Consider the following 23,727-nt stretch of genomic DNA (forward strand, 5'->3'; position numbering starts at 1 on the left):
CTCCACCTTAGGGTAAAGGAAACATTAGAGCCCATTTTGACACACATATACCAATTTTTAGACATATTCATGCAAAAATTTGCCAAAAATCAACAAAAAACCGAATATGGGGAAATACGGCTATATGGGCTATACAAAAACGTGGACCTATACATACAGTGTTTCGAACGCAGACCAACAAACCATTAAGACCAACAAATACCAATTTCTAGACAAGTCCGCGGATAAATGTGGCAAAAACTATTAAAATGTCGAATATCGGGGGCTATACCAAATCGTGGACCTATACATGCAATGTTTCGTCAAAGGAGCTAGAACCCATTATGACCAACAAATACCAATTTTCAGACAAATCCGTGCAAAAATTTGGCAAAAATCATCAAAATACCGAATATTGGGAGGTACCCTTATATGGGGGCTATACCAAAGCGGGGACCTATACATGCAATGTCTCGCCACACGAACATAGGGCCCGTTATGATCAACAAATACCAATTTTCAGATAAATCCGTGAAAAAAATGTGGCATAAATCATCAAAATACCGAATATCGGGAGGTACCGTTATATGGGGACTATACCAGAACGTGGTCCGATATATCTCATTTTCAATACCAACCATCCTAAACACAATACGTCGAATAATGTGGGCTGTATCGTGATTTCAACAGACGGACACCCTTAAATCGACTTCGAATTTTATGCTGATTATGAACATATATACTTTATGGGGTCTACGGCGAATTTTTAAGGATGTTACAAACGAAATGACAAAGTTAATATACCCTCCTTTCCAAGGTGGGTGTATAAAAATGAGGGCCTAGTGCTGGATTCTTGTTGCATGAAAAATATATTTATAAAATTTTTAATTTGACATTACTTTCTTTATAAAAGTTTTCATTTCACATTTTCAGTAATCTTCGTCTTGTCGAGAAGTTTCTTGGTTTTCATTGTAAATGCCTGCCATTCGCATTGAATGTTAATCCTTTCTTTATTAACGATTATCTTTCGGTTTCTTTTGTTGCAGGATTAAAAACAGTGTACCAGTAGTCGGCACTTTAAGGCTTTACTCATCTTCAAAATTCCATTCCCGCAAACATCAAAGGCGAATCACAGCGGTGATGCCGTTGCAGTGACTTGATATCAGAGCCCCATTAAGGAAAATAAGCGACAATTGTGATTGAACCCTCTTTTAATTGTTCAAAAAAAGTATTTTTACGCAACATAGAGCATCGACAACAAAAAAGATAGCAAAACAACAACAAGACTCATCATCGAATGGGGAAAACGGTGGGAGAACGACCTCCAACAAATTGTATTAAACAATGCCGCCATCGACAATGAATGAAAGAAAATACCTACACTTCCAACTAAATGTAACGACAACAACAAACTAATGATTGTCGGAAACAAACAACAAGACCGCCATTAATTTCTTCAACAAAAATTGACATCAAAACAAAAACCGCTAAAAACGACAAGCAAGCAAATTTCCAGATAAAGAATAACTAAAAGCAAATCATCACAACCATTGCTTTGTTTGAAGGGGGGTTGTTAACTAAACTCTTTCTCTTGATAAAGAGAACAGCGACACTCTCTTTTGAACCAGCCAGCAGCGTCATCAAGTTCAAAGTCAACAAAACAAAACCAGCAAAGCTTTTTCGGTTTTGGTATTTCATTGTTTTTGTGATTCTCCTCACATAACAAAAACAACTGTTATTGTTCACTCGCTCTCTAAATTGGAGCTCACTCTTATTCTCACTGTTGACGGCAGAGCTCCCCAACACGTACAGAGCAGAGGTGCTTTACTTGGCTATTTATTTATTTTTGCATTGCAAACACGTTGTACGTGTTTCTCTCACTCTCCCTATCTCTCACCGGACACCATCAACAACAAAAAACTGCTTACAAATGAGTAACGATTCGTCTGCGAGTGAAACAACACCGCTTCGACGGCCGGAAGAAGAAAGCTATCGCCATTTACCCGTGGATGAAAATTCATTGACGGCAAGTGTCACAACCAAGCTATTAACGTCGCGTAACGGTTTACCGGTCGCTTCCACGTCCCACAACGGTGTCAAATCGAACGCCCGTTTCAATACGATTGCCGTGGCGCATCACGGCAACAGTAGCAACAACAATACAAATCACAATATTGAAGTTCATTTAACAGCCGCATCGGACCAACTTCGCCATCGTTCACCGTTGGACGCCAACCACAGTCCCTTTACTCCAACTCCAAACGTCAACTACCTCAACAAAATGGATACCACAAACAAAAGGATTCTATGCCGGATCGGATTAGATGTTCTGATTTTAATTTGTGGTAAGTGTCAATTAACCTACTCCGATTTCCAACATACATTCATACATTGGCATGCATGGCGTCGAGGCGAACAAAGCGACAGAAACAAATCTCAAACAAATGACAAAATTATGTCAATTATAAATAAAAAACTCAAACGAATGTAGGTACGCATGGATGTGTGCTTGTTTGGTGTCGCCTCATCAGCCCATGGGCCACCAGAGGCCTGTTCAATTTGCATGGTTGTCGCGCATAAGTACCGAGGATTTATTAGTGGCAATAACACAACAAAGACAACAAACTATAGCAACATACATTATTTACTGCTCTACTCAGTTACTCAATAGTGAGCGGGGTGCTCTATTGTGTTGTTCTGTGAAAAGGGTTGCCATGGTTGAATGAAATGCTGTGAATTATTCATCAACTGTTTGGGGACATGACAATGGTATAAGAGTAAACTCTGATAAGGCTGAAGTAAAACTATTCAGAAGAAAACACAAAGTTAATGAGTTATATAGTAGACGGTGTGACGCTGTATCTTACATTGGGCGCCAAATATCTCGGTACGATAAGATAAGTTACATGTCCATCTTTTTCGACTACAATAACTTATACGGAACAATACATGATAGCTTGGGTTGGTGCTGAACCCCCTCTTGTTCTTCTGGCTATTTACACAGATGGTTCTACAGATGCCAAATTCTGTAACGGAATCATCTTATTCTTTTATGTGCCGTGTCATAATCTCCACGGACAAATTCCCCATTACAATTATGGGTACTATGACCTTTTTTCGCAAGAAAAAAATCGGTCATAATCCCCAGAAAATCGCGGACATAATCCTCATCATAGTCTGATATCCAAAACGTATGCGGACATAAACTCGTGTGTGCGGGCTAACGCAAACCATAGTTTTCTGAATTTTAAACTTTTTCCAAGTAAATTTTAAAATTAAATGTGTTTTAATTTGCAAGAACCATTCCTTTGGCCGGGGCTTGAGATATTCTCCTCTAGGTTTGTTCCGCACCAGCTAACGCGAACCCAAGTTCCTAGATACTGCCATCATTTGACATTTTTTGTGAGTAGTCCCCACCTTATTATGGGCAATAAAACCGAAAAAAGATCGTAATCTCCATAATTGCAATGGGGATTATATCCGTGGGGATTATGTACCGTTCTTTTAATCAAGAAATAAACCCAAATCGTAAGAAAACATAGCAATGGCATAACCAGAGGACAGATTTACTCAGTTTCACTCGCAAGTGTAACTTGGTCGCGAGCAGTATTGCTCGAAGAGTGGTAGTTTTTACGTAGTCCACTCTTCAGTCTTTTGTTTTGTGTGGAGGTACTCCCGACCCACTTCTGTTTAAAAAATTAGAGTTTGAGAAGATTTAAATGAAAATAAGTGGACAAATATTTTGTTTTCTGTTTTTTTGTGTGTGCGTGTACAAGCAAACGTGTTTTGATGTTGCTATGTACTATAGAAGAGGGGAGGGGAATCATCTTGTACAGAAAATCACTCATACATAGAAATACAACAACGGTATGACAAAAACAAGTAAGCAAAGGCTACAGTCGAGCGGGGCCGACCGTTGAATACCCCACAACACTATAATAAACGATACAGTTTATATAGGCGAGATACTCGAAAGAATTCCACAAGATATTGTGACAAATAATAAAAGAAAACCATCAGGTTTCGTTCTCTAATTTTCGACTGTCTGTCAGAAGTGGCAGGAGATTAACATTTATTATTGGTTTTTGACTGAAACGCATCTATATGAGATACAGACATTTGACTATATTCTTCAACGAAATCAGCGAAATAGTCAGAAGTGTGTCTTTCCTGTGTTTGTGAATTCTCCAAAAAGTCACTGGAATGGACATTTTCGTATTTTGTCTATAAAAGTTGGAAACTCCTTCACACATTGAACATTTTTGGATGGCCATCCAAGACTGCTTGGCTTTTGCAATGTCCGGTAACCCCCATAATTACGACCTGCTGACAATTTTGCAGTTTTTTGGTCCATTTCAACCCCTAAATATATGGCGATCATCTCCAAAAAGAATAGGCTTTTATTCTGACCCTCATCTTATCTCCATGCAAAATTTCGTAAGGATCGGACCAAAAATGCGATCTGTATATGATATCCTGATATCCTAACTACTTAGTTTTGTTAGCTGTAGAAATATTACCAAATGTTTAATTCAAAATTAAAATATGCCATAAATATGACAAAATTGAAAAAAATATGAGAAAATTTTACAAAATCAATATTTTCATCTTTAGAGAGATATTTTTATGCGATTTTTTAGACGTTTTTTCTTTCCTGCCAAGAGGCCATTCTGAATTAATGAGAACTGTCGAAATCAGTTCAGCCGTTCTCGACATATAAGAGATCTTTCAAGCATATCTTCTTTGATAGACATATATATCGCACATATTTTGCTATATATCCGATTTGTTGAATGTTAACATCAATGTAAAGGTCAGAAGTAACCTTGTCATGGCTTTGTGATTTTGCCGGGATTTAAAATATTCGCGGTTTAATGAAAAATTTTGAATTGTTTCCACACAAAATATATGGTCTATTTTACCCGCTAAATATTATCCGATGACCACCCAAATTGGTAGGCTTCTTCCCCGCCCTTAACTCTAGCTACATGCGAAATTCCGACCTGTATAGCTACTGCAAAATCCGACATTTTTTCAGTATTTGGTCCATTTCAACCCCTAAACATTTAGCGATCATCTCCAAAAGAAATAGGCTTCTATTCTGACCCTAACCCAACCTTCGTGCAAAATTTCGGATCGGGCCATAATTGCTACCTGTAGCATTATTACAAATTAACATGGACAGACGGACGGACGGACATACATAGCTAGATCGACTCAGCTCGGCGAGCTAGGAAGATCCATATATACTTTCCTATATGGGAAACCAATATTTCGAGGTGTTACATAAATTCTGGCCCAATCAAACTTATAATATCCCCAACGCATAGTGTTGTAGGGTATAAAGAGGTATCGAAGCGCACCGGTTTCAGTTAGTACACCATATAACAGGCATTTGCAAAAACTGACCCTGACTCTTCTGACTCGTCGTTACCCAAATAGGAAAACTCATAAGTTTTGCTCATTCCTACACTCATATCAAATTTAGTGTCATTTTGTACTCTTCTTTCACCCCTACACACTAACACTGACCTATCTTTATTGTTTTGCCATGCATGATGATAATCTTAGTATACCTTCCATTACATGGTGGAGGCTGTAAAAAGTCTGCATTCTTGACAAATACCCAGAATCAATTTGTGTGACGTTTTCATTTTTAATCCTAGAAAAGTGGCAACCCTGGCCATTAGTAAGTCCTTCACATTCAATGTTGTTATGGCAACAAACTATTTCTATTCTCTTGCTGTCGTAGATAGGTAGCTGCTTACTTTAGTTTAATAAAAAAAATGTTCTAACCTTTACAGCAATTACAACACTTTATATACACAATGATTTTTTATCTAAAAAATCGTTTCATTATCATGTGAATTGTCTGTCCGTCTGCCTCCGTGGTTAATTGGCGTAAACAAACAATGAAACCGGTTTCACAATTCATTTATTTACGCATCGCCAAAAAATGTTTTCAGTTCGTGTTTGGCATAAAACCAGTTGCTTGGATAAACATTTTTGTGCGAGAGAACTTTATTGTTTTTGTATCTCATAAAGTGGAGCTTCTCTGACTTCAGTAACCATTTTACGATGGGTTAATTCAGAATTCCATATGACGCATTCCAACGTTATACTCACTTGAAGTTAGTTTAGTAATTTTCAGATAAAAACGTAGTAAAACTGAACGAAAGGCATTGTTTGAAAAGCAATTAAGAAAAAACATGTTTCATCTATTTGATATGTGTGGGAGGGAGTTTGTTTTTTTGGGTAGCAGAGGGAAAGGGGAGTATTGACAATTCTCGTTACCATTAATTATTTACTAATATTTCTCCACTTCGATGACAAGCTTTTCGATTGTCAGTCAACACTGGTTGTTTTTTCTTGGTTGTTCTCTCACACTCTCCCGCCTCCTCAACATCCCCAACATTCACGTGAAAAGGTAACCCCCATCATTTTTGTTTATTTTTCCACCTGTTGTTTGTTGGACAAAATGTATATGTGTGTTTGTGTTCGTTTGCTTTTTATGAGCGTCCACATTGAGTGATTGCACGTGAATATCTCTTTCTCTACTCAAATGTCGATTTCTACTCTGAGTCATTCTTTATTGAAAGTTTCACGGTTGATTGTGGTGCCGTCAAAAAAAGGGAAAATATGTCCGCAAGTGTTTTGTTAATCAATATTTAATAGCTCATTATGCAATTCAAACGTTCAGTAAAATCTTTAATAATCATTATTAAATGTTAGGGTTGCCAAGCATGTGAAAAACATTTTTACGGCAAATAAAAATGTCAATCTAGCTACTTGTATTTCAGTTAAGCTCTAAAAGATTTCATCTATTTATATAACACTGTGCAACTTGAAGAATAATTACGAAAAAAACTATATAGATTATGAAAGTTGAGCTAAAAATAGAAGACGTTTGTATCCATGATATTTTTTGTCTTGAAGAAAAACTAAAAAAGTTTTCAAAATCAATGATTTAAGGAAACATAAAGGCGTGCATTAAAGATATAAAATGGTTTTGTCTAGGTACTGAGATATTTAACTCCTTATTAAAAATTAGGAATTATATCAAATAAATGAAAACAACTTGTTGCATCTAATTTTTAATAATTCTAACAGGAAGCGGACATTTCAATAGTTTAAAGAGTATCGTGCTTGTATCGACGTTTTGAAAGTTTATCTTGCAAAGCCTTCAGGGTGAGATAAAAAAATTCAACAATGTCCAACGCCATAATTTTTACATTTTTTTTTATTTTTTATTTATTTATTTATTTTTTTTTTTTTTTTTTTTTGAATAAAAAAAATGTAGGAAATAGCATCAAATTTTAGAATAAGTTTAGATTTGTACGAATTGATCGCCTTTGGCACGAATTATGCTCTGCAAACCGCCAATGAAACCGACATACGCTGTCCGAATGTTGCTCTGCGGTATTTTGGTCCATTCCCGGCGAAGCGCTTGCTTGAGGTGATCGACACTTTGGTATTTTTTAGTGGCAACCTTGCTTTTTAAAATACTCCAGACACAATAGTCCAACGGATTGGTATCTGGAGATTTTGGTGGCCATTGTGTGTTGGAAATGAAGCGAGGAACCTCATTTTGTACCCACTCTTGGGTGGCGCGTGCTGAGTGCGATGTCCAAAGTCTGCGGTTTGCGTACTCAAAGCTCCAGAATATTTTTATTCGCGATAATATTCGGCATTTATTCTGATGCCACGGCCGATTAATACGAGCGGAGAGCGACCATCGGCTGTTATGACGCCCCACAACATCACCATGTCCGACGCTTGAGTTCTGGTGGCAGGCCGAAGGTGCACATTTTTCGCAGACCTCTTTGGCAAGTAAACACTATCATTTTGTTTGTTTAAAAACTGCTGGACAACGTATGTTTTCTCATCGGAGAAAACCTAATTCGGCAGTTCACCACTTTCGGTCAAGCAAAGCAACTCTTTAGCTCTTTTGAGTCTATTTTCTTTCTTTTACTGTGTAAATTCTTGCTCTTTTTGGAATTTCAATGGTTTTACCCCGAGCGTATTTTTCAATATTTGCCAAATGGAATATTGCGATATGTTCAGCTCACGTGCCATTTTTCGGCAACTGCGGCGCGTGTTTCGATCAAATCGCTTCTTTACTGTTCGAACCATGATGTAGCTGTTTTATTCCTTTGGCACGTCTACTTCCTTGACGTCGGGCTACGCTACCAGTATCACGGTAACGAGCGATGGTACAATACACAAAAGATTTATTTACATTTAAATGCTGAAGTGCTCTGACGATAGCCACTTGTGGTTTTCCAGACAAATATCACGCTCAAATTCCATCACGAATAACTTGTTTTGTGGAAAATTCTCACCAAAATGCTTTTGTACGCTTGTAAACAATATAATGAGCTGTCACTTGAATAATTTTAACAGCTGTCAGACAAGTGGCATAGAAATGAGAGTACTCTGAAATTGGTTGAAGTTTTTTCGTCTGACTCTGTTTAGGACCACACCGTCTGATACCTACCCCACAACGGGTCAAAATTTTGAATAATTATATCCCTCATAAAATGCAAAATAAGCATCCGTTTCTTTTCAAACTAAGCACATCCCAATATATCTATCAACACAAGATCAGATGCGAACATGGAATATGTCGGACCACTACTTCTTTTACCTCCCCCGCAACGGATCAAAATTTTGAATAATTATATCTCTCATAAAAAGGGAATTTAGCATCAGATTCCCTTCAAATTGCACTGGTCCCAACATTTTTGATAACACAAAATCTGATGAGAATATGGAATATATCGCTTCACTCCTTCTGGTACCTACCCCACAACGGGTCAAAATTTTGAATACTTATATTCCTCATAATATGCAAAATAAGCGTCCTATTTCTTTTAAACTTTGCGCTTGCCAATATTTCTACTAACACAAGGAATAGAGTGAAGATAATATATATGGCCTACCTCTTCTGGTACCTCTCCCACATAGGGTCATAATGTTCAGCGCTAATATTTCTCATAAAATGCAAAAAAGTTTGCGATTCGTGTCAAACTTGGTATATCTAAATGATTCTCTCAACCAGAGATCTGGATCAAATTATGCTGGTTTTTCAGACTAATTTATCAGTAATATTTGGCGACATCTTGGCAAATAAATTGTCTATGTAGTTGTATTACTTTTTTGTATAATAATCATTTTAAGTCAAATTGCAGTCGATAACTAGAATGCGTTTTTCTCGAATCTGACTTCTTTAGAATTGGAATTCTTTAAGTAAATGAATATTTCGAGGAGTTACAAACGGAATGACACAGATAACATACCAACAGTACTGGGAACATAGTGGTAAGGGTATTATGTCTCTATGTATTTGTTTGTAACATGGAGAAGGAAGCGAGATAGACCCATAGTTACTTTTGAGGATCTTCATATCACTTCTGAATCACTTTCTGAGTCCACGTATTCTTGTGCTCAAAATGCATGTCGCATTTATCATCCGATTAAGATGAAGTTTTCCAAACAATATTTGTTTAGCCCAAGGACGAACCCTATTGAAATTGGTGATAATCGGATCAGATTTAGATATAACTTCCATATATATGCTTCATCCGATTTGGTAATATGCATTCGACAACAATGATATTTGGTACCAGATACCTTATAGAGCACGGAAATGCGTTTGCCAAAGTTTATCGAGAACGGCTAAGATTAGGATATAGCTCCCATATATATCCTTAATCCGATTTCAGGTTTATTGTGTAAATAATAGCTAATATCAGCCCAAATGGAGTGTATTTCGGGACGTACATTTCCATTTAATATAATCGTTCTCATGTACTCTATAGCAATATTATTTGGTAATAAAGATTTAAATGTCTTCGTCAAATTTAGTGAGAATAGATGCAGAATTGGATATGCCTCCAATATGCATAGGTGGTATGATCTACTTCAAATAAATTCTTTTGTTGCGGGAGCTCTACTAAATATGCATATTGGTGTGGGGTATCATATATCTGGCCCCGCCCGACTTTTGACATTTCCTTACTGATTTTAAGAAAGTGTTATGTCAAACGGAAAAATTAAAAAAATAACCATTATTGCAAAATCACATTTTAAAATGTCATTTGGTTTGGTTGGCTAGCATTTATGCCGTTTGTGATTCTTGTTTTTCATTTTTTTTCTTCTACCAGCAGCGAATATTAATGAACTGACAATGGTGCTGAATGAGCTAAAAATAACTATGAAAAGCAAAAAAAAAAAAAACTCTACGACGAGAAAAAAAATTGCATTGAAAAGTCATGGATATCAATTTTTGGCTTAAACGAAATGTGCAGTGGGTGTTGTTTCGAAGGCGAAACAAGTAAAACGTTTAAATAAGGCAAACAGCGACGACAAAATGACAACTTGATTAATGGAGTCGCTTTTCAGTACTTAGGCAGTTGTAGTTGGTAATTTATGATGACTATGACTAATTAACTAATAATATAGGGGTATTGGTGCATAAAGTAAAAAATCTGTTAAAGGTTTGTAAATTGGTTTTACCAATCAAATAATAAAGAAAAATCCCCTGCATTGGCATCCCCGATTTGTGTTGATTCAAATACCAATTCAAGTTTATCATCGTCTTTATCGCTCACCAACCATTGTTGCTTATCTGGCTGAACACTTTCACACACGCGTAATCAGATTGCTTTTGTTTGCCATATTTATGGAAATAACGAATCTCAGTAATTTTGCACTCTTCTCATTTTAAATGATTTTGCTGGTTCGCATTTATTTATCCATGTATGTAGGAATGTACGCTTTTTCGTACATAAATGACGTTTCTCTACATCGTCATCACGCGGTGAATCATTTTGTTTCATTGCATCGTTGGCAATCGTAAACAAAGCCAAGAGAATTGCCAATACATAATTGGTTTCAGTTGGCTTTTCCTTTGTTTACCCTTTACTCTCAGAGCGAAACTTATTTAAAGATGCATTCTCATTTAGTGAATTGAGAATTTATCCCCCATCGAACAATTGGAGCTCTTTCTTTCAAATCTGTGTGAGAAGAGAGAATGTTTTCACAATTTGTATTAATTATTTGATGGGGGAGCTTTTGTTTATACGGCGAAGAGACAGTTTGTCGTGGAGGAACAGTGTTACGGATTTATTAACATTTTCATAAACTATTATTGTATTAAAAAGATGATTTAAAAACGAATTGAAATGTCATTTTTTATTTGATTTTATAATTAATTTAAACTGTTTTAAATACGAATGTTGTTTTGAATTGTTATTAAAGCTTTAAAGTATACTAAAATTTATTATTAATTCATATTTCGACTAAAACCTTTATATTCAACCGATAAATATATTTAAATACTCCTTGTTTGAGATCTCCTTAAGAACTAGCTCATTAAACAAAATACATTATTTTATAAAAAAAATATTAGAACAAGTAAAAAAGCTGTAAGAACTTTGAATACCCTCCACCATTTGTAACGAATTTGGCAATTCTCAAAAACAATAGAATTCGTTAAAAATTCTGTTAAAATCTCATAAATACAGAATGTAGCTGTTATATTAGGGTCTATAGGACGACATGGACCTGCATAGGTAACTTTTGTCATAAGCCAGTACAATATTCAAATGCGAAACTTAAACAAAAATCGGTGAATAATGTCGCTAAAATCATGAAACTACCGAAAATAGGGAGGTACCGTTTTATGGGGGCTATACGAAGACGTGGACCTGCACAGACAATTTTCTGTCATAGGCTGTTGTATCCATTACGAACTTCAAATGCCAAATTTGAAAGAATTCCGGTGAATAATGTCGCTAAAATCATCAAAATACCGAATATCGGGAGGTACCGTTTATGGGGGCTATACCAAGACGTGGACCAGCTCGGACAATTTTCTGTCTTAGGCTGTAGTGTAATGTACACTTCAAATACCAAAACTGAAACAATTCCGATGAATAATGTCGCTAAAATCATCAAAATACCGAATATCGCGAGGTGTTGTAAAGAAAGGTCAAAAGTCGGGCGGGACCTACTATATGATGACCTACACCACTATGCATATTTAGTAGAGGTCCCGTATCAAAAATGTTTATATTGGGAATTTAAGTGAAGTAGATCATACCAACTATGAACTTTATTTAAATGCGTATCATGGGTTAAGATTAGTCACAACTTACGAACTAAATCCATCTCTGAATCGACTTTCAACAAATTTGACGGAAGCTTTTGTACCTGTATTTAAAAAAACAGTAAAAAAGCTGTAAGTTCGGCCGCGTCGAACTTTGAATACCCTCCACCATTTGGAACGAATTGGGCAATTTTCAAAGAAATAAAATCCATTAAAAATTGTGTTAAAATCTTACAAATATCGAATGTAGCCGTATATTAGGGTCTATACGACGACGTGGGCATGCATAGGCAACTTTTGTCATAAGCTATAACAATATACAAATGCGAAACTTTAAAAAAAAACTTACTTATACATCATCAAAATACCGAATATAGGGAGGTACCATGGAAGTTATAAAACTTGGACCTGCAGGGACAATTTTCTGGCATAGGCTGTAGTATCCATTACGAACTTAAAATACCAAATTTGAAGCAGTTCCTGTAATTACAGTTGCATGGGGGCTATACCAAGACGTGGATCTACATGGCTCATTTTCTCTCTTAGGCTGTAGTATCCTTTACGAACTTCAAATGCCAAATTTGAAACAATTCCGGTAAATAATGTAGCTAAAATCATCAAAATACCGAATATCGGCGGATACCGTTATATGGGGGCTATATGAAGACGTGAACCTGCACAGACAATTTTCTGTCTCAGGCTGTAGTATACATTACGAACTTTAAATACTAAATTTGAAATAGTTCCTGTAAATAATGTCTCTAAAATCATTAAAATACCCAATATCGGGAGGTACCGTTATATGGGGGCTATACGAAGACGTGGACCTACATAACCCATTCTCAAATCCAAAAGTCCTGCAGACATAATGCACATTTGAGTAAATGTTTATCAACTTACTTCAATTCGTTCGGAAGCTAGAGTGATTTCCACAGATGGACACAGGGATGGACATTGCTAAATCGACATAGAATTTTATGTTGATCAAGAATATATATTTTTTGTGGTATCTAAAATTTATATTTCGAGGTGTTACAAACGGAATGGCAAACTTAATATTCCCTTTATACTATGGTGGAGAGTATAAAAATTGTTAGAGCAATATATACACCGTACCGAGTTTTAACAAAAGGTTGAATATTAAAAAAACCTATCTAATTTAGGTTGATATTACATATATGGTGAACAATAAACGTAAGATCGGAGGAAGATGTATATGAAGGTATCTGAGTCAGTTTCGAGCTGTATCTGATGTCCGGTATCAAATATCATTGTGGAGTGCATATTACTCACTTGAGGGACTTTAACACCAAATCTGATGAAACGTATATAAAAGTGTATCTAAACCGATTTTCTCCAATATTTGAAATACTTGTTTCTGGGATGTATTTCCTCCTAAGTGCTAAAATTCAATCCATTTGGTCTAATATTAGAAATTTTGTGCACGGTAAACCTGAAATCGTTTTTACATCTAAATTTGAATCGATTCTCACCAATTCCAATAGGGTTCGTCCTTGTGCCAAAAAAAATATTTTTTGGTGGTAGAAAGAAGTGGTTTTCCAAATGTGTACAACATGTGCACGCAAAGTACTAAGTAGTACTAAATTTAGTATAATTTTTATTGGGTGAACGGGTGCACTATCTGTTTGAAATTTTGAAATTAGGATCGCGTTCATATGTAGCCTGGACATATGATGGTGGTTTCGGATATGTGTATTATAATTGTACGAAAAGTACTGAATGATATTATATTTGGTATTAAATGTAGGGATACAGATTCACGTTTTGGCATAGCCTCCATATAACTAAAACTGCCGATATTTGGTATTGTGATTAAATAACCAAAAATTTTAATATAACTATTTGAAATTTCGCACTTCCCATGTATAAGATGTACCATTTTGTCTGGTAGGAAATTGACCTTGTCACTTATGGAGATTATTCCCAAAACTGTTACTTTTCAATAAGTTAAAAGTTCGACACCTGAGAGTTATGGCTAACATTTGATAAAACCAATATGAGCCTCATCGAAATGACGTGTCTTGGACCAAATGTCTCTCAAAATAAAATCCATTTCAGGACATTTGTACCGTCTGGCTGGTGCGAAAAATGACTCTCGAAAGGAATTTCCCATTTTACAAAAAAAAAAAAAAAATAGACTTTTAAAATGGATAATATAGCTTTAGTCCATCTGGTTCCTCCGCTACAAACAACACAAATAAATAAATAAATTTTAAATGAAAATCACATCTTTAATGTCTGTCAGTATTAAATCATGGGTAACATGTTCTACAACCCACTTCCCAGTTTGAAATGATTACCCATATAATACGCTTTATTATTCCTTATCAGCTAACATTGAAATAATATTCCCAACAAAATATTTTTTTTGCTGTTTTCATGACGTATGTGTTGTTTCTATTCTGTCGCAAAGTATTAAATTCGTTTATTAACTTCCTAACAAAACAAAAAAGAGATATGGCGTATCGTCATCACGTTCAAAGCTACTGCAAAAAAAAACGTGAAAGACAAAGGGAATGGCTTGTTAATTAAAAAACAACTAGAACAAAAGGAACAAAATTCTGGGGAATTTTGTGAATACAGGTGCAATAAATTTGAACACAATATTTAAAATTTGTTAAATATTTTTTTTTAAACCGTGATGTGAGTCGTATTTTTATTTAATGGCAATAATTTGTTAATGGCTTTAACTCTCTTTTTTGTCATTAATTTTATTGATCAGGCTTCTTGTTTGCATTACTAATTTAAATAAATAATAAAAAATATCATAAAATTTATTATAAATTCAGAACTAAGACATGTCTCAGCACTAAATTTAGTTTCAAATGCTCCGCTCATTAAGTTGGAAAATGATTATCAATAAATATTTCATAAAATTATGCCAATTAAAATTTTGAAAGAATAAAAAATGGTCATTAAATCACTTTTCAATCATAAAATATTTGAATAATTTGCCTTTACACTCCATTCAAAATATTTTGGTTTGTTTTTTTTCATCTTTTACTTCATTTTAATGACCACAAGTTGTTTTTATTACCCCTCTCCCCCTCCCTACCCATATATGAAGGTTTAATGGCCAATTTGGGTATGCAGGTCATGTACGATTGGGAGGGAGTTAGTAAAGTGTTAAGTATTTTAATTATTAGACAAGCCCGTGATTCAAGTCACCAACAACAGTAGCAGCAGCAAAAGAACAGACTCTTATCACTTGATGTTGTTGGTTGTAATTAACATTCTTTGTCGTTGGATTTTTTGTTTTGGTTTCTAATTTACTTCAAATAATTATCGTTTGGAAATAAATACAAGTGTTATTTATTTTTACATTTGTAGACAAAATTTGGATGTTATTTTAAACAATTTATTTCGGGTATTTTCTGAGTTTTGTATGCCCTACATCAATAGAATGGTTTGGACTTGATTTTTTTTTTTACATTTTAATAAATTTAAGCAGATGAGCATGAGGCCTTTCACCACCGCATTTTCAAGTCGCCAGGATACTATGACATCATCTGAATCCCTTAAGATGTTAGAAAACACAAATGGACTACTGAAGTTGTTTAGAAGAAAACTCCTCCCTAAAATCTCGCCTCCAAAATTTCGCACAGTGAAATATGCTGTTAAAAATCAGTTTTTTTTAATTCCGAATTAAAATATTTAAGTTATTGTTATATCTCAAAGTGTTTCAAGAACCAATTATGACCCACAAATACCAAGTTTTAGACATATTCGTGGGAAAATTTGGCAAAAATCATCAAAATACCGAATATAGGGGGTACCGATATAGAGGGCTATACAAAAGCGTGGACCTATACATACAATATTTCGCCAACAGAGCTAGAACTCATTATGACCAACAAATTCCAATTTTTAGACAAATCTGTGATAAAATGTGACAAAAACCATCAAAATACCGAATATCGGAAGATACCGTTATATGGAGGATATACCAAAACGTGGACCGATATATCTCATTTTCAATACCAACCATCATAGACACAATACAAAACAAATTTGGATTTTTTCAAAAAAACTAAATCCGTCAAAAGTTTTTTTAAAGTCTTAAAAATACCGAAAATAGCCGTTAGGTCCCCAAAACTTTTTAAAAACTCTGCTGTTAAGGGCCTCTGGAGACCATTATTTTCAAATACCTGTTCAAATTTCTTTTGGAGGCCCTTTTAAAATTCTTTAAATTTTTTTTTGTAAAGGTCTTAAAGGAAGTCCTTACAAAACTTCGTTTGAAGGCCTTTGGGGATTCCCTAAAAATTAAAAAATACACTTTTAAGGGCCTCAAGATGACCCCTAATTCTTTAAAACATCCACGTTTGAAGACCTTTAAATGGACCCTTAACAATTCACATTTCTAGGCTTTAAAGGATCCCTAAAACTCTTTGAAAAATCCCGACTTAAAGTCATTTAGAATGTCCCTACAATTCTTTTAAAAATGGCATTTAAAAAGTTCCTGAAACCTCTTTAAAAAATCGCCGCTTTGAAGGCCTTTTAGAAGGTCCCAGAAACCTCTTTAGAAATATTTTGTTTAAAGGCCCTTAGAGAGAGTGTTCTAAAAATTCTTTTAAAAAAAATATTTTTGGGGTTTTAAAAGGATAAAGCCATTGAAATTGCAAAAAGTGGTGAACTGCCGAATTTGGTTTTCTCCGATGAGAAAACATTCGTTGTCCAGCAGTTTGTAAACAAACAAAATGATCTTGTTTACTTGCTGAAGAGGTCAGCGGTTGGCCACTAGAACGCAAGCGCCGGCCATGGTGATGGAGTGGGCCGCCATAACAGCCGATGGTTGCTCTCCGCTCGTATTAATCAACCGTGGCATCAGAATAAATGCCGAATATTATCGCCAAAATATTCTGGAGGGTGCATTGAAGCCTTGGGCACGCAAATCTTGGACATTTCAACAGGACTCAGCATGCGCCCCCCAAGAATGGTTACAAAATGAGTTTCCTCTCTTCATTTCTAGCTCACAATGGCTACCAAAATCTCCGGATACCAATATGTTGGACTATTGTGTCTGGAGTATTTTGAAAAGCAAGGTTGGCACTAAAAGTACCAAAGAGTCAATCACCTCAAGCAAGCGCTTCGCCGGGAATGGGCCAAAATACCGCAGAGCAACATTCGGGCAGTGTGTGACGGTTTCATTGGCCGTTTAAAGACCATAATTCATGCCAAAGGTAACCAATTCGAGTAAATCGAAACAATTCTAAAATGTAATGCTATTTCCAACATTTTTTGTTTTCATTCAATAAAATTTAAAAAAAAAAATGTAAAAATTATGGCGTTTGATTTTATTGGAATGTGTTTTTTACCTTGTATACGGGGTTGTCCATATTGGACGGACCCATCTGGCAACGCCATAACTTTTGACAGAGATGTCACATCGCTTAATGACATACCGCGTTTGAAGCGTCAGTCCGAGCAGATTTTTACCATGAACCAATACACGCCACGCTAGCGCTCTGAAATAGTCAATTATGTCAATTGAAGTCAATTCTGAAAACTCAACGTGCTTTTAAAACATTAAAAAATGTGAGAAGTGCGCCTTCTTAGAACACCATTAAGTGTTTATACGAAAAATTTTCGACTGGTAAGGCTCTTTCTAATCCGAAGAGGCCATATAAAAGTTGACCAAGGCGATCGGCCGAGAATATCGCTGCCGTACGAGCCAGTGTTGAGAGGTCCCCAAGAACATCCCAAAAACGCCGTTCTCTGCAGTTGGACATGGCTCGGTCCACTTTACAACGGATTATTCGCATTAATTTGCATTTGTTCCCGTACAAAATTCAATTGACGCAAAGAATGTTGCCTGCGGACAAGCCTCGTCAATTGAATGGGCCCAAAGAGTCATGGGTCCGTCGAATATGGGCAACCCATTATTTAAAAAGCAAATTTTAAAGGCCTTTAGAGGTCTTTAAAAAGGTTTAAATGCTTTTATAGCATTTCCCTAACATTAGCCCTTGAAAAAATAATTCTTTAACATGCACTATTATAGCTTTGTAAAAAATATTTATAATGATCGATGGTCTTGGGCCTCTAGAAAATTAATCCCAAAAATCCAGGTTAAAGGCTGGTACTATTGTAGAGAGCTTATATAGTCCAAAATAAAAGTTGATATTCTCTATAAGCCCAAATATTTTATCCCCGAGAGTGATCGGGAAAATATTGAAAAGTCCTCAAAATTGAACTCTAATAGTTCACAAAAATACTCTGTCATACATATTTCTTCAAAATTTAAGATCTTCAACACTAAAATATCGTTAATTCAATTTGAATGGTTGGGCCACGCGCTCTCTACATTCTCTAATGACTGAATTAATTACCAATTTAATTTGTCAAATATGTTTTGAAAGTGTTTTTATTGTTTTTTTAGTTCTAATTTATTCGAAAATCAATGCTGACACAAACTGTTGCCGCCGATCCCTCACCCAATATTTGAGTTTCCATTTATGTTAATTAAGGAAAGTCCTCTTAACATTCGAATGGCCATCTAATGCCTGGCATTAGGTCACAACATTAGGTGACGTTCCTCTATCCGTCTGTCATTTGGTGTTTTGGGTGATTGGAGTGGCTGTTAAGTGCATTCTACATTCCGATGTCAAGGCGGACACTTGAAAATGTCATCGAGACATTGGCTGTTTGATTGTTTCTTTTTTTTTCATTGTCTTTGTCTTCTTGGGTTTCATTTGATTTTATGGGATGGCATGGAATGGGATGGGACAGCAAAGACGCTCTAATGTCTGCCTAGTCAAAAAAAATGTTTTTCTTAGAACTTGTGGCGCTAATACGCCATAACTTGCCAAGGAACAACACCAACAACAATGTTACTTCAATAAAATTCATGCATGCATGTCAAACAGGCCTTTCGAACGAAAATTGGGTGTCAAATGTTTCTCACCGCAACGTTTTTTTGGTAGGTGTGGTTGTGGTGTGGACATATTGGCCGTACCATCATCGTGATGCCATGTTCATTGGCCGTTTAGCCACCTGCTGCATTTTGATTAATAACATTTTGATTGATTAAACAAAATACCTGTTCACTGGCATTTTTGTTTTTCGAAATGTGATAAGGAAAAATGGTGGCCCTTTTTTAGGGGGAAACTTTAAAGTTTCTCTTCATCGAAAGCCATATCACGGCTTGACTGCAATACCTCTTTGTTTTTCTGGGTTATATTTACTTGGCGTTATCTGCCCTAGATTTATTGAATCACTTGTAAAAGTCCGATAATGATAGGCCACGAAAACTTCAAAATTTATAGTTTTGTTTTGGAAAGTTTTATTTTTTAAGTTGTTGTTGTAATTTAATTCATGTTAGCTTCGCTCTCTCAATCGGTCTTCTGTAAATGTCCCCGAACATTGTAAAGCTCGAACATTGATTAAGTGGCTATGTTTTGTAGTTTTTCTCATTTGATTGAGGGTCTGTCAGCGGAAATATCATTTAATGTCTTTTGTGGTTGTTGAATTTTTGATTTGATCCAAAAAAAAAAAAAAAAAAAAAAAAACGCCGCTAACGAATTTAATTCAAATGGTAAACCAGGTTGAGCATAGGTTTGCTACAGTTGGTATTTTGGATAGGGAAACAAGTTAAGGAAATCGGGGATTATAGTCCTGATAATCCCCTATTTACGTCGGATAGTTTCCAAAAAAAAACTCGATTTTTGGTCTCAAAAAATATTTCAAAAATTTGGCGATTATATCTCGGATACTGCTTCAATTATCTCATAAAAGAGTAAGGGGAGTGTGTGACTAACTTAGTGATTCATTAACACCCAGGCGAAAGGGTTGAAGCCAGAATCTAGCATTTTTGGTGAGGGTCACTCTTTGTCCAAAGGTGTCCGATAAGGGAGGGTTTTGGAAATGGTAATAAATTTTACCCATAGTACTAAATTTGTAATGAGGGTCTTAAAATTGAAAGGAGGGTCACTGATTGAGTGTTTGATGGATATACTGAAGGGTTTGTGAAAATTCGCACTATAAGTGTACGAAAAGTACTAAAATATACTACATTTGGTACCATTTCATATCATATGTACGGTTAGAGTTAAAAACTTCAAATTTGGAATGGGAATCAAAGATGAGGTCTATGTAAAGAGGTAGTTTTGGAAGTGCGTATTTATGTGTACCAAAAGAACTAAACGGTGCTAATTTTGGTACAATTCGAGTTGTGAAGAACGGATGGAGCTGGAATAGTGATATTTGAAATTAACTTTACTGGCAGAGTGTAGGATTAGGATATGGAGGTTGTTTTCGAAATTTGTACTTATGTGCACAAATAGTACTAAATGCCACCAAATTTTTGTACCATTTAGTACAATTTCGATTTGAGTGCATCGATAGAGCTGGAGTTCTGAAATTTGGAAAAAAGATTAATATTACATTGTAGGACTGAGGTATGTAGGTAGTTTTGGCAAATCGTACTTATGTGTACTAAATGTACTACATTTCCAATTTTGAGAGAACCGATAGAGTTGGAATCCTAAAATTTGGAAAGAAGATTTCTATTGGACCTATTATGTAGGCAGATAAGGAATTCATTCTTATGTGTAGTAAATGGTACTAAAATTTTGTACAATTTGGATTTGGGTGAACCCATGGTATCCTGAAATTTGTAAATAAGATTACTGTCGGAGCGTAGGATTGGGATATGGAGGTAGTTTTGGAAATTTGTATTTATGTGTACTAAATGGTACTTAATTTCGAACAATTTGCTGAAATTCGTAAAAAAGATTACTGTCGGAGCGTAGGATTGGGATATGGAGGTAGTTTTGGAAATTCGTATTCATGTGTACTAAATGGTACTTAATTTGGAACAATTTGCATTTGGGCGGACGATAAGGATGGACTCCTGAAATTTTGAATTGGGATTACTGTGGGAGTGTAAGATTGAGGTTTGTCGGAAGCTTTGGAAATTTGGTACAATTTGGATTTGGATGAAACGATAGAGCCGGAATCCTGAAATTGGGAAATAAGATTTCTTTCTATTGGATTGTATGATGCATGTTTGTTATGGAAATTTGTACTTACATGTACAAAATAGTACTAAAATTGGAATTGTGGTGAACTGTTAGAGCTGGAATTTTGAAATGGGAAATTAGTATTACTCTTGGAGTGTAGGATTGAGATATGTACTAAATAGTACTCAATTTGGTATTTGGTGAAGGGATAGAGCTGAAACCGTGAAATTTTACATTGCGATTACTGTTGGTGTCTAGGATTGAGATATGGAACGGTTCTGCAAATCGGTGCCAAAATTATTCAAAAATTCCTCGCTAAACTTTGAAATGAAATATTATGAAGACTTTTTGGTGTAGAAGGTAAACATTTTCCCATTATTCTTTGAATGTCAAAAATGCTAACCCTCAAGCGAGTCACCAAAGGGGTCTTTTAGGTTCTTGTTTTAAAATAACCATATTCATCCATTATATGGGATTCTAGCAAGTCAAAACATTCTACAAAATTATTTGTCATTCTACCATAGGACCTAGGATATGTTAAGAGTGAGACTCTTGACATCTTTCGACCTATAGTTGAATTTCATGAAAAATCATTTTGTAGAATATTTTGATATGCCACGATCGCATTTAAAAGGGAGTCTTTTACCATATTTTATAAAAAGGGCAAAAAAGAACCCTTCTGTTGACTCGCTTCAGGGTTAAAATTTCCGTCCAATATATTCCACGTTCTTATATCTGTTTTTATTACCGAAGACTCTATATACCTAAAATGCACGGATGCATCTCTATCCGAAAATTTCCAAAAATGTTCAAGAGGGGGAATTTCCCCCCTCAATTTAGGTTATTCTGCGATGTATAGTTTCCTTTTTATACCCTCCCCCATTAAGTTTGTCATTTCGTTTGTAACACCTCGAAATATACAATTTAGACCCCACAAAGTATATATATATATATTCTTGATCAGCATAAAATTCTATGTTAATTTGGCGACGTCCGACCGTCTCTAGCTTCCGAACGAAATGAAGTAGGTTGATAAAATGCTACTCAAATGTATACTAAGTCTGCAGGACTTTTGGTATTGAAAATGGACCATGTAGGTCCACGTTTTGGTATAGCCCCCATATAACGGTACCTCCCTATTTTCGGTATTTTGGTGATTTAAGCTACATTATTCAACGGAGATATTTTAAATTTGGTATTCGAAGTTCGTAAAGGATACTACAGCCTATGACAGAAAATTTTCTGTGAAGGTCCACGTCTTCGTATAGCCCCCATACAACGATACCTTCTGATATTCGATATTTTGATGATTTTAGCGACATTATTCACCGGAATTGTTTCAAATTTGATATTTGAAGTTCGTAATGGATACTACAGCCTAAGACAGAAAATATAATATAATATACTTCCCTATATTCGGCATTTTGATGATTTTAGCTACATTATTCACCGATTTTTTTTCAAGTTTCGCATTTGAATATTGTAATGGCTTACTACAAGAGTTGCCTATGCAGGTCCACGTTGTCGTATAGACCCTAATGTAATGGCTACATTCGGTATTTTTTTTAAGAATTTAACAAAATTTGTAACGGATTTTATTTTATTTATTTATTTATTTATTATTTTTTTTTTTTTTTTTTTTTTTTTTTTTTTTTTGAAAATTGCCTCGTTCCATATAGTGGAGGGTATTAAAAGTTCGGCCTGGACGAACTTACAGCTTTTTTACTTGTTTTTAGCTGTGTTTTCATAATTTGCTGGGTTTTTTTCTTAAATTATTTTCTGTTTTGCACAGTGTTATTGTAGCTCCGATATGAGTTTTAAAAGTATTCCAATTTTCTATACTGAATAGTCCAAAACACCATTTCCGCTACATTTGAAATCATTATTGTTGAGTACTGTAATGTGCCTGTCATGCCAGCATCACCGTCTCGCATTGATCATGAAAACATAAATAGCCATGCATTCACATTTAGAATAAAACAGTTTTTTTTCTTATTTTTGCATTTTATTTTTTATTTTAAAAACAAAACCACACACACACTAACCACACAAAAAAGAACACCTAATATAAATTGTGGAATTTATAAAAGAAAAAAAACGCCAACAAACCAAAATAAAAAAACTGTCACCACAGTAACACCACAAAATCTGCTAAACCACAGAGTCAGTAGCAAATGCACCACCAGCACCATCATGATTCTCACTCATAATAGTCAACGTCTGTCATATGTTTTGGCACTTGAACACCTCTTCTGCGCAAAACCTCAGATTTGAATGCCGCGCGATGATCGCCTGACAGGCGGATTTACGTGGAGGCAGACAAAAAATACCAACCGCATTATGTGTCAAGTTCGTTTTAATAGACGGCATTATATGTACGTACATACAAACATACATTCACCCATATGAATAGATGTATGTATGTTTAGATTGCTGGTTTGTCGGCGGGTTTTTTGTTTGTGATATTTATCTTTTGCTAGTCATAGGAAAATACATATGTTTGTATGTTCGTATGACCTGCTATACTTATGTGTTTGAATAAAGAAAATGTAATGCAATTTAAAACCACAATAATTAACTTGGGTATTTCTTCTTCTGTACATTCTCTTTTGACAAAAAGTACAAAAATATGCTATGGAATGCAAGAATCGGTATATC

At 35.3% G+C, this 23,727-nt stretch overlaps 1 protein-coding gene across 2 annotated transcripts in view; it reads left to right on the forward strand.

The window, feature by feature from the left end:
• LOC131801635 (putative phosphatidate phosphatase) overlaps positions 1 to 23,727 on the forward strand; it is a 147,582-nt gene that overhangs the window by 60,636 nt on the left and 63,219 nt on the right. For both annotated transcript variants that reach the window (XM_059120493.1, XM_059120492.1), the window contains exon 2: positions 1,026 to 2,324. In XM_059120493.1, the coding sequence (XP_058976476.1) occupies positions 1,910 to 2,324 (415 nt within the window). In that variant the 5' untranslated portion in view covers positions 1,026 to 1,909. The remainder of the gene's footprint in view (positions 1 to 1,025; positions 2,325 to 23,727) is intronic.

Source organism: Musca domestica, unplaced genomic scaffold (assembly GCF_030504385.1).
Source record: "Musca domestica strain aabys unplaced genomic scaffold, Musca_domestica.polishedcontigs.V.1.1 17, whole genome shotgun sequence".
Taxonomy (NCBI): Eukaryota; Metazoa; Arthropoda; class Insecta; order Diptera; family Muscidae; genus Musca; species Musca domestica.